This window comes from Rhinolophus ferrumequinum, chromosome 21, assembly GCF_004115265.2.
Source record: "Rhinolophus ferrumequinum isolate MPI-CBG mRhiFer1 chromosome 21, mRhiFer1_v1.p, whole genome shotgun sequence".
NCBI classification, from domain to species: Eukaryota; Metazoa; Chordata; class Mammalia; order Chiroptera; family Rhinolophidae; genus Rhinolophus; species Rhinolophus ferrumequinum.
The window spans coordinates 422,259-442,135 of record NC_046304.1 but is presented as its reverse complement, the minus strand read 5'-3'; the positions used below and the strand labels follow the sequence as shown (position 1 = coordinate 442,135).

The 19,877-nt window shown below is 42.0% G+C and overlaps 1 protein-coding gene across 1 annotated transcript in view; it reads left to right on the top strand.

The window, feature by feature from the left end:
- Window positions 1-19,877, top strand: part of PRPSAP2 (phosphoribosyl pyrophosphate synthetase associated protein 2) — a 44,928-nt gene that overhangs the window by 16,073 nt on the left and 8,978 nt on the right. The window contains exons 5-9 of the mRNA XM_033090433.1: window positions 530-596; window positions 3,413-3,585; window positions 5,676-5,791; window positions 11,135-11,190; window positions 13,419-13,567. Coding sequence (XP_032946324.1) covers window positions 530-596; window positions 3,413-3,585; window positions 5,676-5,791; window positions 11,135-11,190; window positions 13,419-13,567 — 561 coding nt within the window. The remainder of the gene's footprint in view (window positions 1-529; window positions 597-3,412; window positions 3,586-5,675; window positions 5,792-11,134; window positions 11,191-13,418; window positions 13,568-19,877) is intronic.

Sequence of the window (19,877 nt, the reverse complement as noted above, 5' to 3'; positions counted from 1 at the left end):
TCTAATCTAGAACAATCCCTCACCTTTTCTTTCTTCTTCCCATGACATCGACGTTTTGAAGAGGTTGTCTTGTTCCATTTTGGATTTGTCTAATTGTTTCGTTGTGACTAATTACAGTTTTTTGAGAGTAGGGATATTGGACCTTATTTATCTTTTTACTCTTACATTATGGTAACATTTTGTGCCTATAAGTTCTTAATTATTGCTGGTTGAGTGAATGAATATATTATTTCCTACAAAGATACTTATGTTCAGAGTGGTTCAGTGCTTACAAGAAGGGAGAAGGGTAGGTTTACTGGTTTCAAGTCAGAAATGTAATTCCATCTTAAAGCTATCATGTAACTAACTGTATAAAAAAGTGTGACTAATGGCAGTATGCTTGTTACCCTTTTGTAGCATCTAAAACGGTACTAGTTTCAGTTTCTGTATTTTATAACATGGGGAATGATGCACATTTTTTTATGTGGTTTTAAAAATATAAATCATATGCCTTCTTTACCCCACCCCTCTTATTTCCGTTTCCTGCCAGAAACAAGAGTACAAATTCAAGAGTCTGTGAGGGGAAAAGATGTTTTCATCATCCAAACTGTTTCAAAGTAGGTACTTATCTAGCAGAAGTGTTACTCCTTTCTGGATTTCAGTTGGGCGTGAGTGTTTAGAACAATAAGAGCTGGTTGGGGGCCAGAAGGGTATCCCAGTCGGTTAGAGCGTGAGCTCTGGCCAACAGGGTTGCCGGTTCAACTCCCGCAAGGGATGTACCCCCTGCAACTAAGATTGGACAACGGCAACTGGACCTGGAGCTGAGCTACACCCTCCACAACTAAGATTGAAAGGACAACAACTTGACTTGGAGCTGATGGGACCTGGGCAAAACACACTGTTCCCCAATAAAGTCCTGTTCCCCTACCCCACTAAAATCTTTAAAAAAAAAAAAAAGAACTAGCTAGATAGGAAGAATTAAGATAATTTTAAAATTGGTATCTATCACTCTGCTAATTTTTCTGACTTAACTGCTTGCTGACTTTTATGTGGTCTTTCAGTGTTCTTGAAGGGTGGACGTAACCAGTTATAGTAGGCCCCCCTTATCCATGGGGGATACTGTCCAAGACTCAGTGGATGCCTAAAACTGTGGAGAGTAGTGAACCCTATATATACTATGTTTTTCCGTATATACACATACCTATGATAAAGTTTACTTTACAAATTAGGCACAGTAAGAGAATGATAACCAATAATAAAATAGAAAAATTATAATGATACACTGTAATAAAAGTTATGTAAATGTGGTCTCTCTCTCTCTCTCTCTCTCTCTCTCTTTCTCTCTTTCTCTCTCTCTCTCTCTCTCTCTCTGATAACTGATGATAACTAAGATGGCTTACTAAGTGACTAACGGACAGGTATCATATACAGCATAGATATGGGACGATTCAGGTCCCAGATGGGACACAGCAGGATGGTGAGAGATTGCATCATGCTACTCAGAATGGCGTGCAATTTAAAACTTAGGAATTGTTTCTTTCTGGAGTTTTCCACTTACTATTTTCCTACCGTGGTTGCTTGTGGGTAACAAACCACAGAAAGAGAAACAGAGAACGCCGAGGCGGGGGGTGTTCCTATGTTGGAGTAGAGGTTCTTGGTGGTAACAGAACCCCCATTCGCCCTTCCAGCATCAGGGTGGGGAAATTGCAGAGCACAGAACAACTTATGCTGCTTCTGGCTCTTCCATGTTTTCAGTCCTTTTATCTCCCCAGAAACAAGTGTGAGTCCATTTGGATAAATCAGAGAGGCTGTGTGCGTTACCCAAGGGGATAAATAAGCAGTGAAGGCCAAATTGGACTTAGAATTCAGGACTTCAGATGTGTGCCCTGTAATCCTTCCCGTTTTCAGGTTCTTCTATTTCCTTTTGCTTATTTTTGTTTATTTCAACACATTATTCCGCCCCTACCTTTTGTCAGTTTTTTATTCCTCTAGCCAAAACCATCTCCTTAATTCTCCTTCATTTTGGAGTAGGAGTGGACAGCCGAGAAGTGGGGTGAGGGGCAGGTCATGAAGGGGTTCTGGGAGCCACTATAGGGCCGTGGGCCAAATGGCAAACCATTGCTAGATCTTGAGCAGTGGGCTGCATGATCTGACTTTCATTTTAATCTCTAGATGGATGCTGTGTGGACAGGGGACTGGGGGTGGGGGGTGGGCAGAGAGACCTGTGGTAGCAGTCTGTCGCCGTCACCTGGTTGAGGGGCGAGAGTGGCAAGGCCCTAGTGCAGTGGTGGTGGGGTGAGACACTCAGCTTCCAGATAGGAGAGCAGCGAAGATGCCTCAGGTTTTTGTTGTGAATAAACAGGGAACAGTATTGCCATCAACAGATGGCAAAGGTTTTATAATGAAGCAGGCTTTTGGGGGCAAAGAGCAGTTCAGCTGGAATATGTTAAGTTTTGAGATGTCTTAACAGACATTCAAGTGGAATGGTCCAGTAGCAGTTGAATTTGTCAGACTGGAGTTGAAAATCTTGTACTGGAGCTATACATTTGAGAGTCTCCAGCATTTATAAAATGAGACAAGACGCCCAAGAGATGAGGGGAGATAGAAGAGGACAAGTGAATGAGTGTTAGGACAAGAAGTTGGGGAGAAGAGGAAGCAGGAAAAGAAACCACCTAGGGCAGGAGAACAGTTAGGGAGTCCTGGAACCCAGTGAGCCTGTGTAGCAGGGCTCATCGGGGAGCAGCCGTGTGTGGCGCTGCCGATGGGTCAGGAGACAGAATTGACGGTGTGATTCAGCCACGTGGAGGTCACTGATGACCTGGATTGGAACGTGCTGGGGAGAGAACGAGACTCGATGAATTGGAGGTAGCGAGTGTAGGCAACTCTCTTGAGGTGTGCTACACAGGGGAGCAAAGAATGGGGCACTGGGGAAAGTGGTCACCGGTTGTTGATTTTAATGGGAGAAATAACCGTGTTCATAGGCTGCTGGGTGTGATCCGTGGGAGTGTAGTGACAAGCTGATGATGGAGACAAGCGGGGAGAATTGCTAGGTAATATCTCCTGGTAGGCAAGAGGGGGTGGGACTTAGTGTGTAATTTGGAGGGCTGATTTTAGAGTAAGTGTGGCATGGGAAATCCATCTTTCACTGATGGCGGGGGGCAGGCAGGCTTGCAGGATGCAGATCGTGGGGTGGTGGGAGTCTGGAAGCTCTGTTCCAAGTTCTCTCCGTGGAAAAGGAAGTAGGATTGTGGGCTGAGAGGGAATGTGGGTGAGCTGAGGGAGGCCTGAGAACAGAGGAATTGTTTCTTTTTCGCGCCTTGAGCCATAAGTCGCGTAGAGGCGTGAGGAGCTCATTGCTGCCACTTTGTTGGAGCAGGGAGATTTTATCAGGCGTCTAACTTCCTCGCTGGGATTCCTGTCTCTTGGGTCACAGGGACGTGAACACCACCATCATGGAGCTCCTGATTATGGTGTATGCATGTAAGACCTCCTGCGCCAAAAGCATCATCGGCGTGATTCCCTACTTCCCGTACAGCAAACAGTGCAAGATGAGAAAAAGAGGCTCCATTGTTTCTAAATTGCTGGCTTCAATGATGTGCAAAGCTGGTAAGGATGGCAGACATTTGATAATTAATTGAGGGCCTGGCAGTTTTATTTTCACCTTAGAAATTGTAAAGCATTGTTTTAACTAAATTAGAGCGCTGAACAGGGAAAAATAGCGATACAGCTTTTAAAGATAATGAGAAAGCAGTGCAGAGAATTCGCTCTTGTTCCCAACTCCTGAAAACACAAAGGTAACAAGAAGCAACTTAGTTTTTCCTAAATTCTTTGTTTAAAAAATTATATTGAATTCACAAGTTATAATCGTAGTAAGTCATTTTTAAAAGGGGAGAAGGCATCAGAACCAACTATTCTAACACAGCAACTACGTTTATTTTAGCCTCTTCCCTTTCCCAGGACAGATTGGGATATTTTGCAAACCATATGTGTTATTTTGTGTTGTGCATTTTCACAGTGCCTCCCACTTGTTTCTAAATTACCTTCAGAGGTGTTGTGGATGTATATGAGAGCGTGTGTCTGTGATTGTAGAAGGCACATGTCACAGCATTGGCACAGGTAAAAGGATCACTACTTTTTAACACAGACACTGCCTATAGGATAAATTTTCTATTGTAGCATTTCAAAGAAGGCAGAAATAAAACAAAACTTGATAAAACCCAAACCCCAGCAACTTCACAAGCATATCCTGTTGAAAACTCTGTACATAGAACCTTCCAGAAAGGTTCTGCCTCTCTTCTAGCCTTGATCCTGAGTGGGCCATTAGGCTTACTTCCTGCTGTTTTAGGAAAGTTTTGCTTTTTAAAATTTTTCCAATTGCGTTTTCCTCATACTTTTATAGTGATCATTTCAAATATCCTTGAATGAGCCATGGATGATGGTTCTTCATTTTCTCCAATTGCAGGCCTGTGCAGTTTGTCTTAATAATTTAAGACAATATTTGTCTTAATATGGCTTTGCTATGCCTATTCAGGAAAGCTCAAGGAGCTGTAACTTGCTGTAATATAATTATCAGAAATATTCCTTTATTCCTATTATCTTTGCTATTTTAAGACTTTAAATTGTGAAAATCATGCATTTCTGTGTAAGAAAAACCACCCAGTCTTTCCCATCCGGGTAGGGAAAATTGCAGTTCTCTACCTCCTGCATGTCTCATTTGCCACTCATACAGGACACTTCACTTCTGACGCTCCTGGTCACCAAATGTGTAGGAGTTTTCCCCTAACCCTAGCAATTCTCCGAGACATCAGCTGGGTGTCCTATAAGGTAACTTTTTGACACTATCTACCTGGAGATAGTGTTGGATCCCACAGGTTAAGGGCTCAGCCCCACAAAACAGCGCTCCCTTTCAGATGCCAATCACAAGTTCAACTTGTCACCTGTCCTTCTTTCTGACTCATTAGCTAGAAATCTGAGGTTCCCACCATCCCCTCCTTGGGTTCGATTAAGTTACTAGAGCAGCTCACAGAACTTAGGAAAACGGTTTGCTTACTGTTTACCAGTTTATTACAAAAAGATAATAATGAAAGCTACAGATGAACATCCAGATGGAAGAGATGTGTAGGGGCAACATATGTGGGAAGAAAGGGCACGGAGCTCCCATGCCCGCTCGGGGAGTGCCACTCTCCCAGCACCTCCACCTGTTCACTGACCTGGAAGCTCTCCGAACCCCGTGCTGTTGGGCTTTACGGAGGCTTCCTCACGTAGGTACGATCGATCATTAACTCCATTTCCAGACCGCTCCCCTCTCTGGAGAAGTGGTTGGGGTGTGGAGCTGACAATTCCAGCTTCTAATCATGGCTTGGTCTCCTGGTGACCAGCTCCCACCCAGCAGACACCCAGAGTCTCCTCATCAGAACAAGAGAAGCACCTAGTGCTTTTATCACTTAGGAACTTACAAGGGTTTCAGGAGCCCTGTGCCAGGAACTGGGGACAGATATACGTATCTATCTATATCAATATAGATATAGATATTTTTTTCTATCGTCTTACAATCTTGTACTAAAGTATCCGAGAAATAAAGATGCTGAGTTTTTTTGATGAGACCAATTTTTTAATATCCTAGTTTCTATTACACTTCATACAGTACAACTGCTTATTAAACTATTTATATGTTTGTGTCTGCTCTATTTTGAAAGGTCTGACTCATCTTATTACTATGGATTTACACCAGAAGGAAATTCAGGGCTTCTTCAATATTCCTGTTGATAATTTAAGAGCATCTCCTTTCTTACTACAGTATATTCAAGAAGAGGTGAGCTAGCTCAAACTGTCTTATTTTAACTTTCTGTTTAAGGTTGAAAGACATTTCTATTTCCTTGGGCTGTCCATAAAGGATTAAAACTTGATATATTCTGGGCCGGCCCGGTGGCTCAGGCGGTTGGAGCTCTGTGCTCCTAACTCCCAACTCTGCGGGTTCAATTCCCACATGGGCCAGTGGGCTCTGGACCACAAGGTTGCCAGTTCCATTCCTTGAGTCCCGCAAGGGATGGTGGGCTCCACCCCCTGCAGCTGGGATTGAGCACGGCACCTTGAGCTGAGCTGCCTCCCAGATGACTCAGTTGGTTGGAGCGTGTCCTCTCAACCACGGGGTTGCCGGTTCGACTCCCGCAGGGGATGGTGGGCTGCGCCCCCTGCAACTAGCAACGGCAACTGGAGCTGAGCTGCGCCCTCCACAACTAAGCCTGAAAGAACAACAACTTGAAGCTGAGCGGCACCCTCCACGACTAAGATTGAAAGGACAACAACTTGACTTGGAAAAAAGTCCTGGAAGTACACACTGTTCCCCAATCAAGTCCTGTTCCCCTTCCCCAATAAAATCTTTTAAAAAAAAAAAACAAAAACTTGATATATTCTGCTTAAAGTATTACTGACTTTATAAATGTAACTCAAGTATATTTTAAAATTCTTAATCTGTAATTTATGTCTTTTGCAAAGCTCTTAAGATTGCTTTTTCTTCTTTTGGACTCAGGTACTTAGAATTGGACTAGTCGTGATCATGACAACTCACTGTCATTGGTCCATGTGTGGTCCTGGCCCTCTTTTATGTATCCACCTGTCCACCTTACCTCTCTGTCCGTCCATCCGTAGCAGTCACCATCCATGATCCTACTGCCCAGCAAGTAATCTAATATCGTCATAATAACTTACATCTGCTCTTGTGGTCCTTCGTTGCCCCGTCCCCCTGCCTCCTCCCACCCGAGGGAACCATCATCCTGACTCTTGTGTCATCTTTCTCCCAATTTCCTTTTTATATCGTTTTATATTATTCAGATATAATGTTATTCAAAGACAAAAGCAATATATGTATATATTAAAACTTTATAGAAAGGAATCAAACTGTAGTCTTTTGGGAATTTTTCATTTGACTTTACATTGGTTAAAATTCGTCCATGTTGTGTGTCACAGTTCATCCATTTTGACTCATGAGGATAGTCACTGCAGCTGTCCTCACGGTTCATTCGTAGGGTTTTTGCTGTTGTCGTGGTGCTCCTGTGAACATTCCTGTGTGTCTCCTGTGCTACGTAAGCAAAAGTGGATCTTGGTTATACGAGGGTGGAATTGCTACGTTGTATGGTGTGTGAGTGTTTAATTTTTTCAAAGCAGTTATGCCAACTTACGTTCCCACCAGCAATGAATTAGATATCCTGTGGATCCATTTTTGCTTAAATACTTACATTATCAAAACTAAAAAATTTTGCCAGTTGAATGGCCATGATATGAAATCTTGTCACTTGGATGGGTATCTCTCTCCGATGACTTAAGAAGTTGAACATCTCTTAAATGTTTCCTCTTTTGTGAAAAGGTGCTTAATGCCTTTTGTCTTCAGTGATTTTGTTTCTTTGTGAGCTATAGGCATTCTTTTTTAAATTCTTGATTCTAGCCATATGTTAGTATTTGTTTCACATGTATCTCTCATTTTGTAACTTGTCTTTTAATGTTTTTTAGGGAGTCTTAATAAGCAGACATTAAAATTTTTCTCATTGAGGTGAAATTCACATGCCATTTTAACACAAACAATTTAGTGGTTTTTACTACTTTCACAATGTTGTGCACCCCTCCCCTCTATCTAGTTCTGAAACTTTTTGGTCGGATCCAGAAGAATACTCTGTACTCATTAAGTAATCACTCCCCATTCCTCCTTTCCTCCAGCTCCTGGCAACCGCTAATCTGCATTCTGTCTCTGTGGATTTGCCTATTCTGGATATTTCATATACATGGAATCCTACAATATGTGACCTTTTTTGTTTGGCTTCTTTCACTTAATGTAATGCTTTTGAGGTTCATCAACATTGTAGCATGTATCAGGACTTCATTGATCTGTACCAGGATTTTTAAAGGAAATTATGAAGAGGACTACGTTTTCGTTGTGTATGGAGAAAGCCCATCTTATTTCATCAATGTTTAAAATAGGAACTTCTAGAGTTACCCTGTTTCTGATTAAGTTGCTTCCTCCTCCCCAACCCCTGTGTTCTTAGTGTTTTTATATCAACCCACTCTCATTATCACAGAAAAGAGATATGGCAGGAAATAGAAAACCAGGGCCAAGGGTAGGGGATATAGCAAAGGCGTGTGGGGTGTAGAGCAATTTCTGTGCGATTCCACAAGTCGCCCTACTGATGATGTCCCTTAATGGTTCAGGGGAAAGTTACCGCAGAGTGTGGAAGTCAACTTCCTTGACACGTAGTGTGTTTTTCCCCTCCACTTGATAATGAGTAATCTTTTTCTAAAAAATGAAATTCATGTTTGCAATGGTAGTGTAGGGAAATGCTTGTTTATATATAGTAGTTCTGACACCTACTTTTCCTACATGAAACAGGATCAAATAAGCCAACAGGTATTCCTTCAGCTATAGACATAATCCTCTGCAGAGGTAGTCCTTGTTACCAGCTCGCATTGTGTCCTGTAGCCTTTCAGATCTTTCTCTTTGTATTTGCCTCCTTGTCTATGTACACATGGCTGTAGATACTGATTTGTGGGTATTTTCTTTTCTTTTTTTTTTTTTAATCAACATATTGTTTACGTCCTGCAGCTTGTTCTTTCCTTTCCCATGCTGGTATCTGGAGGTCTTTCCATGCTAAGATACATAGGTTTACTTTTCGTTATAATTGCTACATAGTACGTATTCCTATTCCTTAGTTTGGAACAGCGATGTCCAATAGAACTTTCTGTGATCTGAAAATGTTCTATCAGCCGTCCAGTATGGTAGCTGGACCTGGCTGGTGACTGTTGAGTCTTTGAAATGTGCCTAGTGTGAGTGGAGAACTGAATCTTTCATTTTATTTAAGTTGAATCAATTTAAATAGCTACATGTTTAGATGTTTAAAGCACAAGTTTAAAACAGCCAGTTTTTTCAACCATTTCCCTCTTGATTGGATATTAGGTGGTTTTATTTTTTCATTCTTTAAATTGAAATATTTTATTATATTTATTTTAAGTGATGCTGCATTGAAAATTCTTGTACTTACCTTTCTGGGTACTTCTGTGAGTATTTTTCTGAGATATATTAAGAAATAGAATTGCTTGATTGGAAAGTATCTACATTTTTAAGTTTTTAAATAGATACTGCAAAAATTGCAATTTTCTGAAAATTTAATATTAATAGATATCACAAAAATTGCAGTTACCTGAAGGGGCTGTATTAATTTACATTCCCAGTAGCCGTACATATGACAGTACCTGTTTCCCCATGCCCTTAATTTTGCCAATTTAATGGGTAAAACAACACTACATTTATTTGAATTTTTTACTTCCCTGATTTCTAGTGTGATTGAGCGTCTTTTCATGTGGGTTTCTTTGGGGGGAGAGGGGACAGAATTTTCCCCATCTAAAATAGTGTTTTACCTTTTTACCGTGGTTTTATAATTTCAGCATGATGTGCGTGAGGTGGATCTTTTTCCCATTCATCTCAGTAAATGCTCAGTGAGTCTCTTATTCTCTGGGAAGTTTTTTCCTTTAATTTGAGTATTTCATCTCTTCTATTTTTATTTTTTTCCCATTTGTTCCTTTTGGAACATATTATATGTTGAAAATTTTGGATATAGTTCCTATATTATCTTAACTTTTTTTTTTTTTTCAAGTTTTGTGTTCTTATAAAGTGCATTGTGGTAAAATTTCTTGGCCTCACCTCACATGTTTGTTCTTCAGCTGTGCCTATGACAGGTCAGCTACTGAGTTTATGAGTCCCTTTCACGTCCTAGATTTCTTTTTGATTCTTTTTCATAACAACTTGTTCTTTCTATGATTTTCTGTTTTAACTTTTGAGGAGAAAATTAGACTTGTTTTTGTTAAAGAGTCCTTCCTTTTAAAGTCTCCTTTCATTTGCTTTATTGTTTCCTGGTTTATTTCTTCTGTTGGCCGGGTTTGGTGCTGTTTGATGTTTGATGAGGCAAGGAAGTACATAAAACAGTTTAGAAAGACTTCTAGCGAAAATGCCTAAATGAAAGTATTTCTTGCTACTTTACTCACTGACAGTGTTGAATATATTAGGCTTTCCTGTAAGGATATCTGATTCATGTAGTTAGCTGGATATATCTATAATAGAGCCTTCTTCAAATTAATCAGTTTTTTGTTTGTTTACTAAGTATTCAGTGCTTCCTATGTGTTAGGCATTGTACAAGGTCTAGCTGTTAAGTGCTGATATTAAAATTTTTTGATGTAGCATAATTATGAAAAAAAGCATTGGGGGTATATGAGAATGAAATCATAATTTAATGAATTGAAGTGATTAAATTTTTTTTTCTTTTTTTAAATTAAAGTTTATTGGGGTGACAATTTAGTCAAATTACATAGATTTTTAGATGTACATTTCTATAATACATCATCTATATCTCACATTATGTGTTCACCACCCAGAGTCAGTTCTCCTTCCATCGCCATATATTTGACCCCATTTATGATTAAATTTCAAGATCATAAAATATTGAAAATATTGCCAAGGTGAAGTCGGAAACAACAAACTATTGCTCAGCTTAAAAACAATTCTGTCTTCTAAACTCTCAGACATTGATAATGGATATATCTTCAATTATAATTGTCACTAGCAGAGATCACTTCAAATGTTCAACTTTACTGACTCCAGAACAGACTGATATTTTAGTTATGTTTTAAGGGCTCTTAATATCTTTATAAAACAGCATTGGGTTGATTGTTCTTTAACAAATTGTTTTCTTCCTCAATATATGACAGGTATGTTAAGTCACTTGTTTGGACTGCACTAATTTGGAATTTGACAATTATCTTGGATTCAGATTGAATGGGTATCCTTCCTCCTCTATGCAATGACAACTTCCCGTTCTTTATACCACATTGTCAGTATTTGCTGGGACGTAGATATGACCCAATCACTGATTAGCCCTGCTTTTTCTTATAAGAAGCCTGTGAAGCTCATAGCTTGATAATATTGTTTCCTAGGTAGGCATTTCTTCATTTTCCAAAGGAGAAATTTACTTTGAACTGTTCTCTTTTTGGGAAATTTTCAATGGACCAGATGGCATTTTTTAGTCTGTTGCAATGTTCCTTTTTATGGATTGTTGAGTGTTGGTGTGAATAGCCTGTGGAGACATGGCAGTAATCCTTGATCTCTTGTCTGTCACAGATCCCGGATTACAGGAATGCTGTCATTGTGGCCAAATCTCCAGCCTCAGCCAAGAGGTAGGTGGGAGCTCACGATTGAGCTTCTTGGATTTGCATCCAGCGATCATATCCCTAGTCAGATCCAGCATTCTGATTCTACCTCAGTGGTTTCCACTGGTGTCTCTTACTTTTATTCTATGGATGATAGTTTAAAAGGTTGTCTGCCAACTCCATCTGCCAACTCCATTTATTAAGTGATGATTAATTTTCCTCTTTTTTTTTAATTTGAACTCCGATCTGTGACCACCAGTCATATTGCTTGACTAAAGCCTTGCATGTCTTGGGAACCCCAATCTAGTGCTTTTCTCACTCCCAGATTGGCGGCTGCTTGTTGTCGATCTTCAAATCTGGCATTGAAAATACTAGCACATATATTTCTTAATTGTTTACCATCTTTTATTCAAAGAACTCAGTAATTTATTAGCAGAATTGTATCCATCCCAGAGGCCACTTATTGGTATGTGTTACAAGGTGACATTGTAGAAGCTAAAACACCCCGAGACATACAAACGCGAGACATACAAACGCGGCAGTGCTAAGAGAGGCACAGGTGACCTGCAGTACCTGATGTGTCAGTAGCACAGGACTTACAGTGGTATTTGGGTCGAGAGGGTTCCATATGCCAGTGTTTTCTGGAGAAGCCACTCCACTGGAGAGGGAAAGAACAAAATCAAATGTAGGGGTAAAGTCTTTTTCCCGGAAAAGCTCCTTTAAAATTATTTCCCACAATTGAATACCTTTGCTCACTGGGTCACTTCTGAAAACAGTTTGGTTGTTTTTTTAGAGTTAAATAGATGCCTACCATATGATCTAGCCATTCTACTCTTAGATATTTACCCAAGAGAAAGAAAGCATGAATCCATATAAACATTTGTGCATGGATGTCCATAGCAGTTTTGTAATAGGAGGTTGACAATTAAGTTCAATAACTTTGTTGCAACGATGTTGCGAACCTTGTTTTTATATCAGAGGGATTATTCATTATGAATTTGTACCAACTGGACAGTTAACCAAGTTTACTATTTGGAAGCGCTGAAAAGGCTGCATGAAAAAGTTAGACGACCTGAACTTTTCGCCAATAATTCATGGCTCTTGCATCACGACAATGTACCAGCTCACAGGGCACTGTCTGTGAGGGAGTTTTTAACCAGTAAACAAATACCTGTTTTGGAACACCCTTGCTACTCACCTGATCTGGCCCCCAGTGACTTCTTTCTTTACCCAAAGATAAAAGAAATATTGAAAGGAAGACATTTTGATGACATTCAGGACATCAAGGGTAATACGATGACAGCTCTGATGGCCATTCCAGAAGTAGTTCCAAAATTGCTTTGAAGGGTGGACTAGGTGCTGCCGTCCGTGCATAGCTTCCCAAGGGGAGTGCTTCGAAGGTGACCGTAGTGATGCTCAGCGATGAGGTATGTGGCACTTTTTCTAGGATGAGTTGGTGAACTTAATTGTCTGACCTCGTATCTCAAAGCTGGAACCGCGAAAGTTCATCAACAAGCAGTGTAAAGGGATGGCCTGTCGACGTACAGTATCCCGTGGGCGGCTCTCCAAAGCCTTATGCTGAGTGAACGGAATAAGACAAGAGAGGACTATACATACTCTAATTCCACTTATGAAATTCTAGAAAAGGTAGAACTAGGGTAATAGCCAGCAGATCACTGGTTGCCTGGTGCTAGAAGGAGAAATTACATAGTGGTACGAGGAAACGTTTGGCAGTGATAAAGGCTTTCATTGTTTTGGTTGTGCTAATGTTAATACAGATATATACATAACATCAGAGTTTATGAAACTGTATAGTTTAAATATGTACATTTTATTGTATCTCAGTTATACCTTAATAAAACTTAAAAGATCAAGGCTTAACACTTAGTATTTAATGCACTTTGTCTCATGTGTTTGGTTCTCACTATTAAGTAGAGAATTAGCAATTACGAAGGAGGAAACTGAGGCCTAGAGGAGGTGACGTGACTTACGCAGGCTCCCCCAGCTGGCTGAGTGCAGACCCTGCGGGGCCAGCTCTCCACCTATGGTCCACCCCGCTGCCAGAGGGACATGTTTGTCACGTGATGTCTCCACACTCTGTCCTGGAGTCTAAGACTCTGAGATTATTTTATTCTTTTTTTTCATTAATCTTCTGCGAAACTACATTTTATTTATGTTCTTTCAACGTTTCTCCCAGAGACATGAACAGAAAACAGGTGACGCATCCTTTTTGAACTATTTCGTGTTCTCCCCAGGGCACAGTCTTTTGCCGAGCGCCTGCGACTGGGAATCGCCGTGATTCACGGAGAAGCTCAGGACGCTGAGTCTGACCTGGTAGATGGGCGGCACTCGCCGCCCATGCTCAGGAATGTGGCCGCCATCCACCCCAGCCTGGAGATCCCCAGTGAGTGTGCTGCCCCTCTTCTGGCTTTCCTCGTGGATTTTGTTTCTCCCCCTTCTTTCTCCTTCCCCCCACTCCGGTTCAAGCCCTTGTTTCTCAGTCTAGTTGAGTAGGACACAGCTCCCGGGCCCCTGCTGGTGTTATGAGCCTTGCGCTCCGCCCCCCCCACCCCCCCACCCCCCAGGCAGTCGGTTGCTGGTCATTGGTCGGCTGCTCACAGCAGCTCACGGCAGCCCACGCCAACCTCCGGCTGCTCAGGGCAGCCCAGCTCTAGGGAGAGCTGTTATACACAACCTTAGCTGTAGAGGGCGCAGCTCACTGGCCCATGTGGGAATGAAACCCGCGACCTTTGCTTTAGGAGCACGGAGCTCCAACCACCTGTGGGCCGGCCCACCTCTTTGATTTTAAAGCTGACTTTTTTTTCCCAAATATGAATTACCTCTTCTCTTTTTTTGTTTTTTAAGTTGGCAAAAACTGATTAATACCTTTCCTGGCGTGGTTGTAACAAGTGCACTTCTGTTGCTCTGGGGAGTGTAGAGCCTTTTCCAAGCAGTTTGTCTGATCACAGCAGAAACTATGAAAGTGCCTGACTACTAGTTGCAGTTGTGGCACATCAGGGAATTTCATTCATCCATTCAGTAATATATCCTGTAGTTTACCATAAAGAATGTTATTCACTGTAGTATTGTTTTTATTGCAAAACACTAAAAAGTCTAAATGGTTTATTAGAGGACAGGACTTAGTAGACTGTGTTGTCAGTACAACTAATTATACAGACCTTTGAAACAAGATAATCTCTGGAATGCATGTGAAAAAGGCAGAATAGGAGAGTGTGTACCTATCTCTGTGCAAGGACCAGGAAGGACTATGCAGGGTGCACATCTGCTGTGCTGTGTGGTAGGAGTTATGTGGGAATTTGGTTTTGTTTTTAAGAAACTGCCCTCATGCTTTAATAACATCTTTTCAATTTAAAAAAATGCTGCCTTTGTTTGAGTCTGTTGGGGAGGAAACACTTTTCTTCTATCCTCTTTAATATTCAGTGCTTAGGGCCTGCAAGTGAAACCTGGCAAAAGGCACAGTAGCAAGAGAAAAGACAGATTTTAGGAGAAGGTTAGAATTTGCGGCTTATAAACCATTTTAATAGGGGAAGAAGTGAACAAATGACCTTTGGAAAGATAAGATGAGCCCTTAGGAGACGTTGTTTGGGTGTGGTGCTGATTTCTAGAGTAGGTGATAAGAGTCAGTCTTCACTGGTTGTTCCTTCCTGGCAGGGGATATGTGACAATTGAGTTCTTTGTGTGTGTGTGTGGGGGGGTGTGGGGTCTGCTTTTAGGCAAATAAGGGGTTTCAGAAACTCAAATGGCTTCAGCTCAAAATAATTTTTATGCTGCGGTGGGGTATTTTGGACCCCTTCACATTCTTGCTTTGTGTAGGAGTTTGCTCATTTGTAAGTAGAGAAAATTTCAGAGAAAGAAATAGTGTGCTGGGTAGCCATGAAGGAGCTGAGACTGCGCTGGGCACGGCTAGCTGACACGGACACGGGAGGCATTGAGGCGTGGGTTAAAGCGGTGCCAGGACAGCCTGCTTTGGAGGCAGGGGCTGGGGCTTGTGCCTGTCCGCGCTGTGGCCAGGAAGTGCACCCCCCGTAATACCGGGTGCTTAGAGCGAAGAGAAGAGAGACGGGTAAGGGAGCAATACTGTGCCGGAGCAGACGGGGGCCGACTTTGAGTGCCACTGAAAATACTTACCTGGTAAAACGCTGCAGAAGCTCTGGAGCTGGGGGCAGTCAGTGAGGGGTGGGTACGTTCAGATGTCCAGGCCCACACCATGTAGGGATAAATTGCAGGGAGCAGAGTCAAGAAATAGGGAGGCCAGATTTGGGAGGCTGACAAAGTTAAGCCAGTTCATGGTGGCAGGGCTTTGATGTCACAGGCTGGGCTGTGTTATCTGTGGCTCCTCCCCACTGGAATGGGGTGAGCGGGAGGGAAGAGTGCTGGCAGTGGGAAGGATGTGAAAACTATCGTGTGAAAGATCTTATTAATCTTTGTATTGATTACATATTAAAATGATATCCGATACATTGGATTAAATAAAATATCTTACTAAAAATAACTTCACCAGTTTCTTTGTGCTTTTGCAATGTGGCTACTACAAATTTAAAATTACATGTGGCTTACATTTGCGATTTAGCTACATCGCTGCTCTGGGTGGGGAAGGCAGTGAGCGTGTCCGACTCCAAAGCTCTTCTCTTCCAGTTCTTCCACTTGCCTTGGGGTCTAAAGAGGAGGGAGAGCTGGGGATGGAGCCACGTTCAGGATTGTTCGTCAAGCTTTCCGCTCATTGGTGGCTGTGTGCTTGTGCTACCAGGCTGCGGGCACTCAGGCCTGTGGCCGGCCTCCCCTTCAGAGCCCTCGCCTACTGAGTGAGGGCTGTGTCAGGAAGCCCTCTGAGGGCCCATTGGCCCCTGGGTGGCACGAGCCATTTCCCTGAGCACAACGGAAAGGACGTGCCTGTTTGGGGGTTTTGCAGGCAGTGTCCAAAACATGCCAGCAAGCTTTAGATGCACCAGCTCCTTTGTAGCTTCCAGGCGTTAGCTTTAAGAACTCTTGTTTTCCCATCTGAAAACGAGGGGACAGACTGGGTGATTGCTAAGTTCTAACATTCCTTTATCTACTTATGTGCCCTTTATGTTTCAGCTTGCTTCATTCACGATTTTCATTTTAATTATAATGTTTTCATATTTACATTTGACTCAAGTAGTGATAAATAGAGGACTTTTGGGAGAATATACCAGAATTTTAATTCCACAGATCGTACATATTGAACTCTCTGCACATTTTATGACTTGACACCCTGCATATATGGCTTGTTTAAGTTCATAGCAAATAGAGGTATTCAGAGGAAAGAAGGCGTTAGTCCCAGGGCATCTCAGATGCATATTTTGAGATTTTGATTATGTCAAAACATTTTGACATTTATCATTAGATTTTGAAAATTATTTTGTATCCTCTGGTTTCTTAAGATGAAAAATGCCAAATAAAAAAGAAAACTAAAAATACTTTTTCAGAATATAAACACATAATTATTCAAGACATTATAATACATAAAAGTTAGCAGAAAATAATAATCTGTGCTTAGTCCACTAAATCAGTGCTTAGGGAGCCTCGTCAGTTTTTTCCTTTCTGTTTTCCCAGAGCGGTGATCCATACTGATTCCTTAACTGCGCATGTCGCCGTCTTCTCCCAACTTTACAACGACTTTCAAAGTCGTTAACACTTTTGTAAACAGCATTTATAATGGCTGTCTAGTATCCCGTCTTCTGGGTGTGGCTTAGTTTGCCCAACCAGTGCGTAGCTGCGGATCTGTTTTCTCCTGGTCTTTGCCAGTATAATGCTGCGGTGAACATATGTGGATAAAAAACTTTTTTCATACTTTGGCTTATTTCATTATGAGTTTCTAAAAGTGAGATGAATGAGTCAAAGATATGACTGTTTATATGGCTCTTTGTCACACTGATTTCCTGCAGAGCTATACCATTGTACTCTTCCACCAGCATAGAGGTCAAGAGCTTGGGAAAAGGAATGTTGAAAATGTAAAAAATTACTTCAGTGTTGGGATTTATCTTGCGTTGTTTGGCTGTACATTTCGGTCCCCTCCCCCACACACCAACCTAGGTTCACATATGGCATTTAGTTGTCTTTAGCCTCTTTAAATCTAGAGCGGTGGTTCTCAACTAGCCAGGGGTAGGTAGTATGGCTTTTGTCCCCTAGAAGACATTTCCGACTGTCACAACTGAGGTGGTTGCTCCTGGCATCTAGTGAGTAGAGGCCAAGAAGGCTGCTAACGTCCTGCCACACACGGGACAGCTTTCACAACAAAGACCTACGTGGCCCAGAGTGTCCGTGGTGCCAAGGTGGAGACCCAGAGCCGTCCTTGGAATTTGTTTCCCTTAGTGACACTGACTTTTTAAAAAAGTTGAAGTGAGAGTCACATGGCACAGAAGTAAGTGTTTCCGAGTGGACAGCTCACTGCAGTGTGCATTCACGGTGTCGTACTGTCGGCCGTTCCTTTCCAGTCCTTTTGTTTTACTTCCTGACTTTTCGTCACCCCAGAGCACCCCTACCCATTCAGTAATTACCCCCCCACGCCCCTTCCCCCATCCCTTGGCGACCACTGATCTTTCTGTCCCTATAAATTTGTCTGTTTCACATGAGTGGAATCATACAGTATGACACTGTTTGTGTCCAGCTTCTTTCGCTCAACAAAATGCCTTTAAAGTTTAAATCGAAGTTGTTGCATGGACCACGACTTCATTCCTTTACATGGTCAAATACTAGTCCATTTGTTGGACACTTGAGTTGTTTCTACCTGTTGGCTGTAATGCTGCAATGTGCATTCATGTACACGTTTCTTGCAGACATAGGATTTTATTTCACCAGGGTCTATACCTAGGATTGGAATTGCTGGATCATACAGTAATTTTATGCTGAACTTTTTGAGGAAACACCAAACTGTTTTTCATAGCAGCTATGCCATTTCACATTCCTGCCAGCAATGTACAAAGGTTCCAATTTCTCCACATCCTGACCAACACTTATTTTCTGATTTGTTGATTATAGTCATTGTCGACTGAAAAATAATATCAACTATGTGTTCTGTCACCAAAGAGGATTCATTCAGGAACAGAAAGGATTGCAGCCAGTGCGTGCAGACATGGCAGCCGTGTGCGTACTCTCTGGCCTTTGTGCCAAGGTGGAGGGGTATTTATATGCGGGAAAACGGAAGTTAAGGGAAAGGGAAGTCAGAACCGTAGAGCGTTCTGGTGCACATGGAGTTCCTCCTGTAGGGTTCTCGTGACTGCATAGGCCTGAGAACTCCCTTGCGCCCTAGCTCCTCCTGTAGACCCGCCCCACTGATTGTGTTTGCTTTAAGTGCCAGTTAGTCTTTATCATCATCCTAGTGGGTGAGCAGTGGCACTTTATAGCAGCTTTGATTTCATTTCCCTAATGGCTAATGACATTGCTGTGCAAATCCTTTGCCCATTTTTTAATTGGGTTGTTTGTCTTTTTATTGTTGAGTTGTAAGAGTTCTTTATATTGTCTGGACACTAGACTCTTATCAGGCATATGATATGCAGATACATTTTTCCATTCTGTAGGTTGTCTTTTCACTTTCTTGATAGTGGCCTTTGATGCACAAAAGGTTTTGATTTTGAAGTTCAGTTTACTTATTTTTATATTTGTCATTTGCTTTTTGGTGTCATATTTAAGAATCCATCGCCAAATTCAAGGTCATGAAGATTTACGCCCAGGTTTTCTACTTAGAGTTTTATAGTTTTAGCTCTTATTTTTAGGTCTTTGATCCATTTTGAATTAATTTTTGTATCTGGTATAAAGTAGGATTCCAGCTTCATGCTTTTGCATGTGAATATCCAGTTTTCCCAGCACCATTTGTTGAAAAGACTATTCTTTCCCCACTGAATGGTCTTAACACCTTTGTCAAAAATCAATTCTAAGTGTCCATCGACAGATGACTGGAAAAAGAAAATGTGTATATACACAGTGGAATATTAGTCAGCCATAAGAAAGAAGGAAATCCTGCCATTTGTGACAACATGGATGGACCTTGAGTGTATTATGCTAAATGAAATAAATCAGAGAAAGACAAATACTGTATGATCTCACTTATATGTGGAATCTTTAAAAAAAGCCAAACTCATGGAAACAGAGAGTAGAGTGGTAGCTGCCATGGGGAAGGAGAAAATGGGCTGATGTTGCTCAGAGGCTCCAAACTTCCAGTTAGAAGATGGGATCTAATGACCATCACGGTGATTATAATCAACAATACCGTATTTTTCTTCCCCCTTCTTCCGTCGACCCCCACTCTGGTTCAAGCCCTTGTTTCTCAGTCTGGTTGAGTAGGACACAGCTCCCGGGCCCCTGCTGGTGTTATGAGTCTTGCGCTCCCCCCTGCTGAGGCCGTCGGTCGCCGGTCATTGGTCGGCCGCTCACAGCAGCTCATGGCAGCTCCCGCCGGCTGCCGGCCGCTCATGGCAGCTCACAGCAGCCCGGGGCAGCCCACGCCAACCTCCGGATGTTCACGGCAGCCCATCGCCAGGGAGAGCTGTTGTTCACAATCTCAGCTGTAGAGGGCGCAGCTCACTGGCCCATGTGGGAAACGAACCTGCGACCTCGGCGTTAGGAGCACAGTGCTCCAACCACCTGAGCCACCAGGCTAGCCTAACAAATACTGTATTAATACTTGAAAATTGCTAAGAGAGTAGATATTCAATGTTCTTACTGCACACACACAG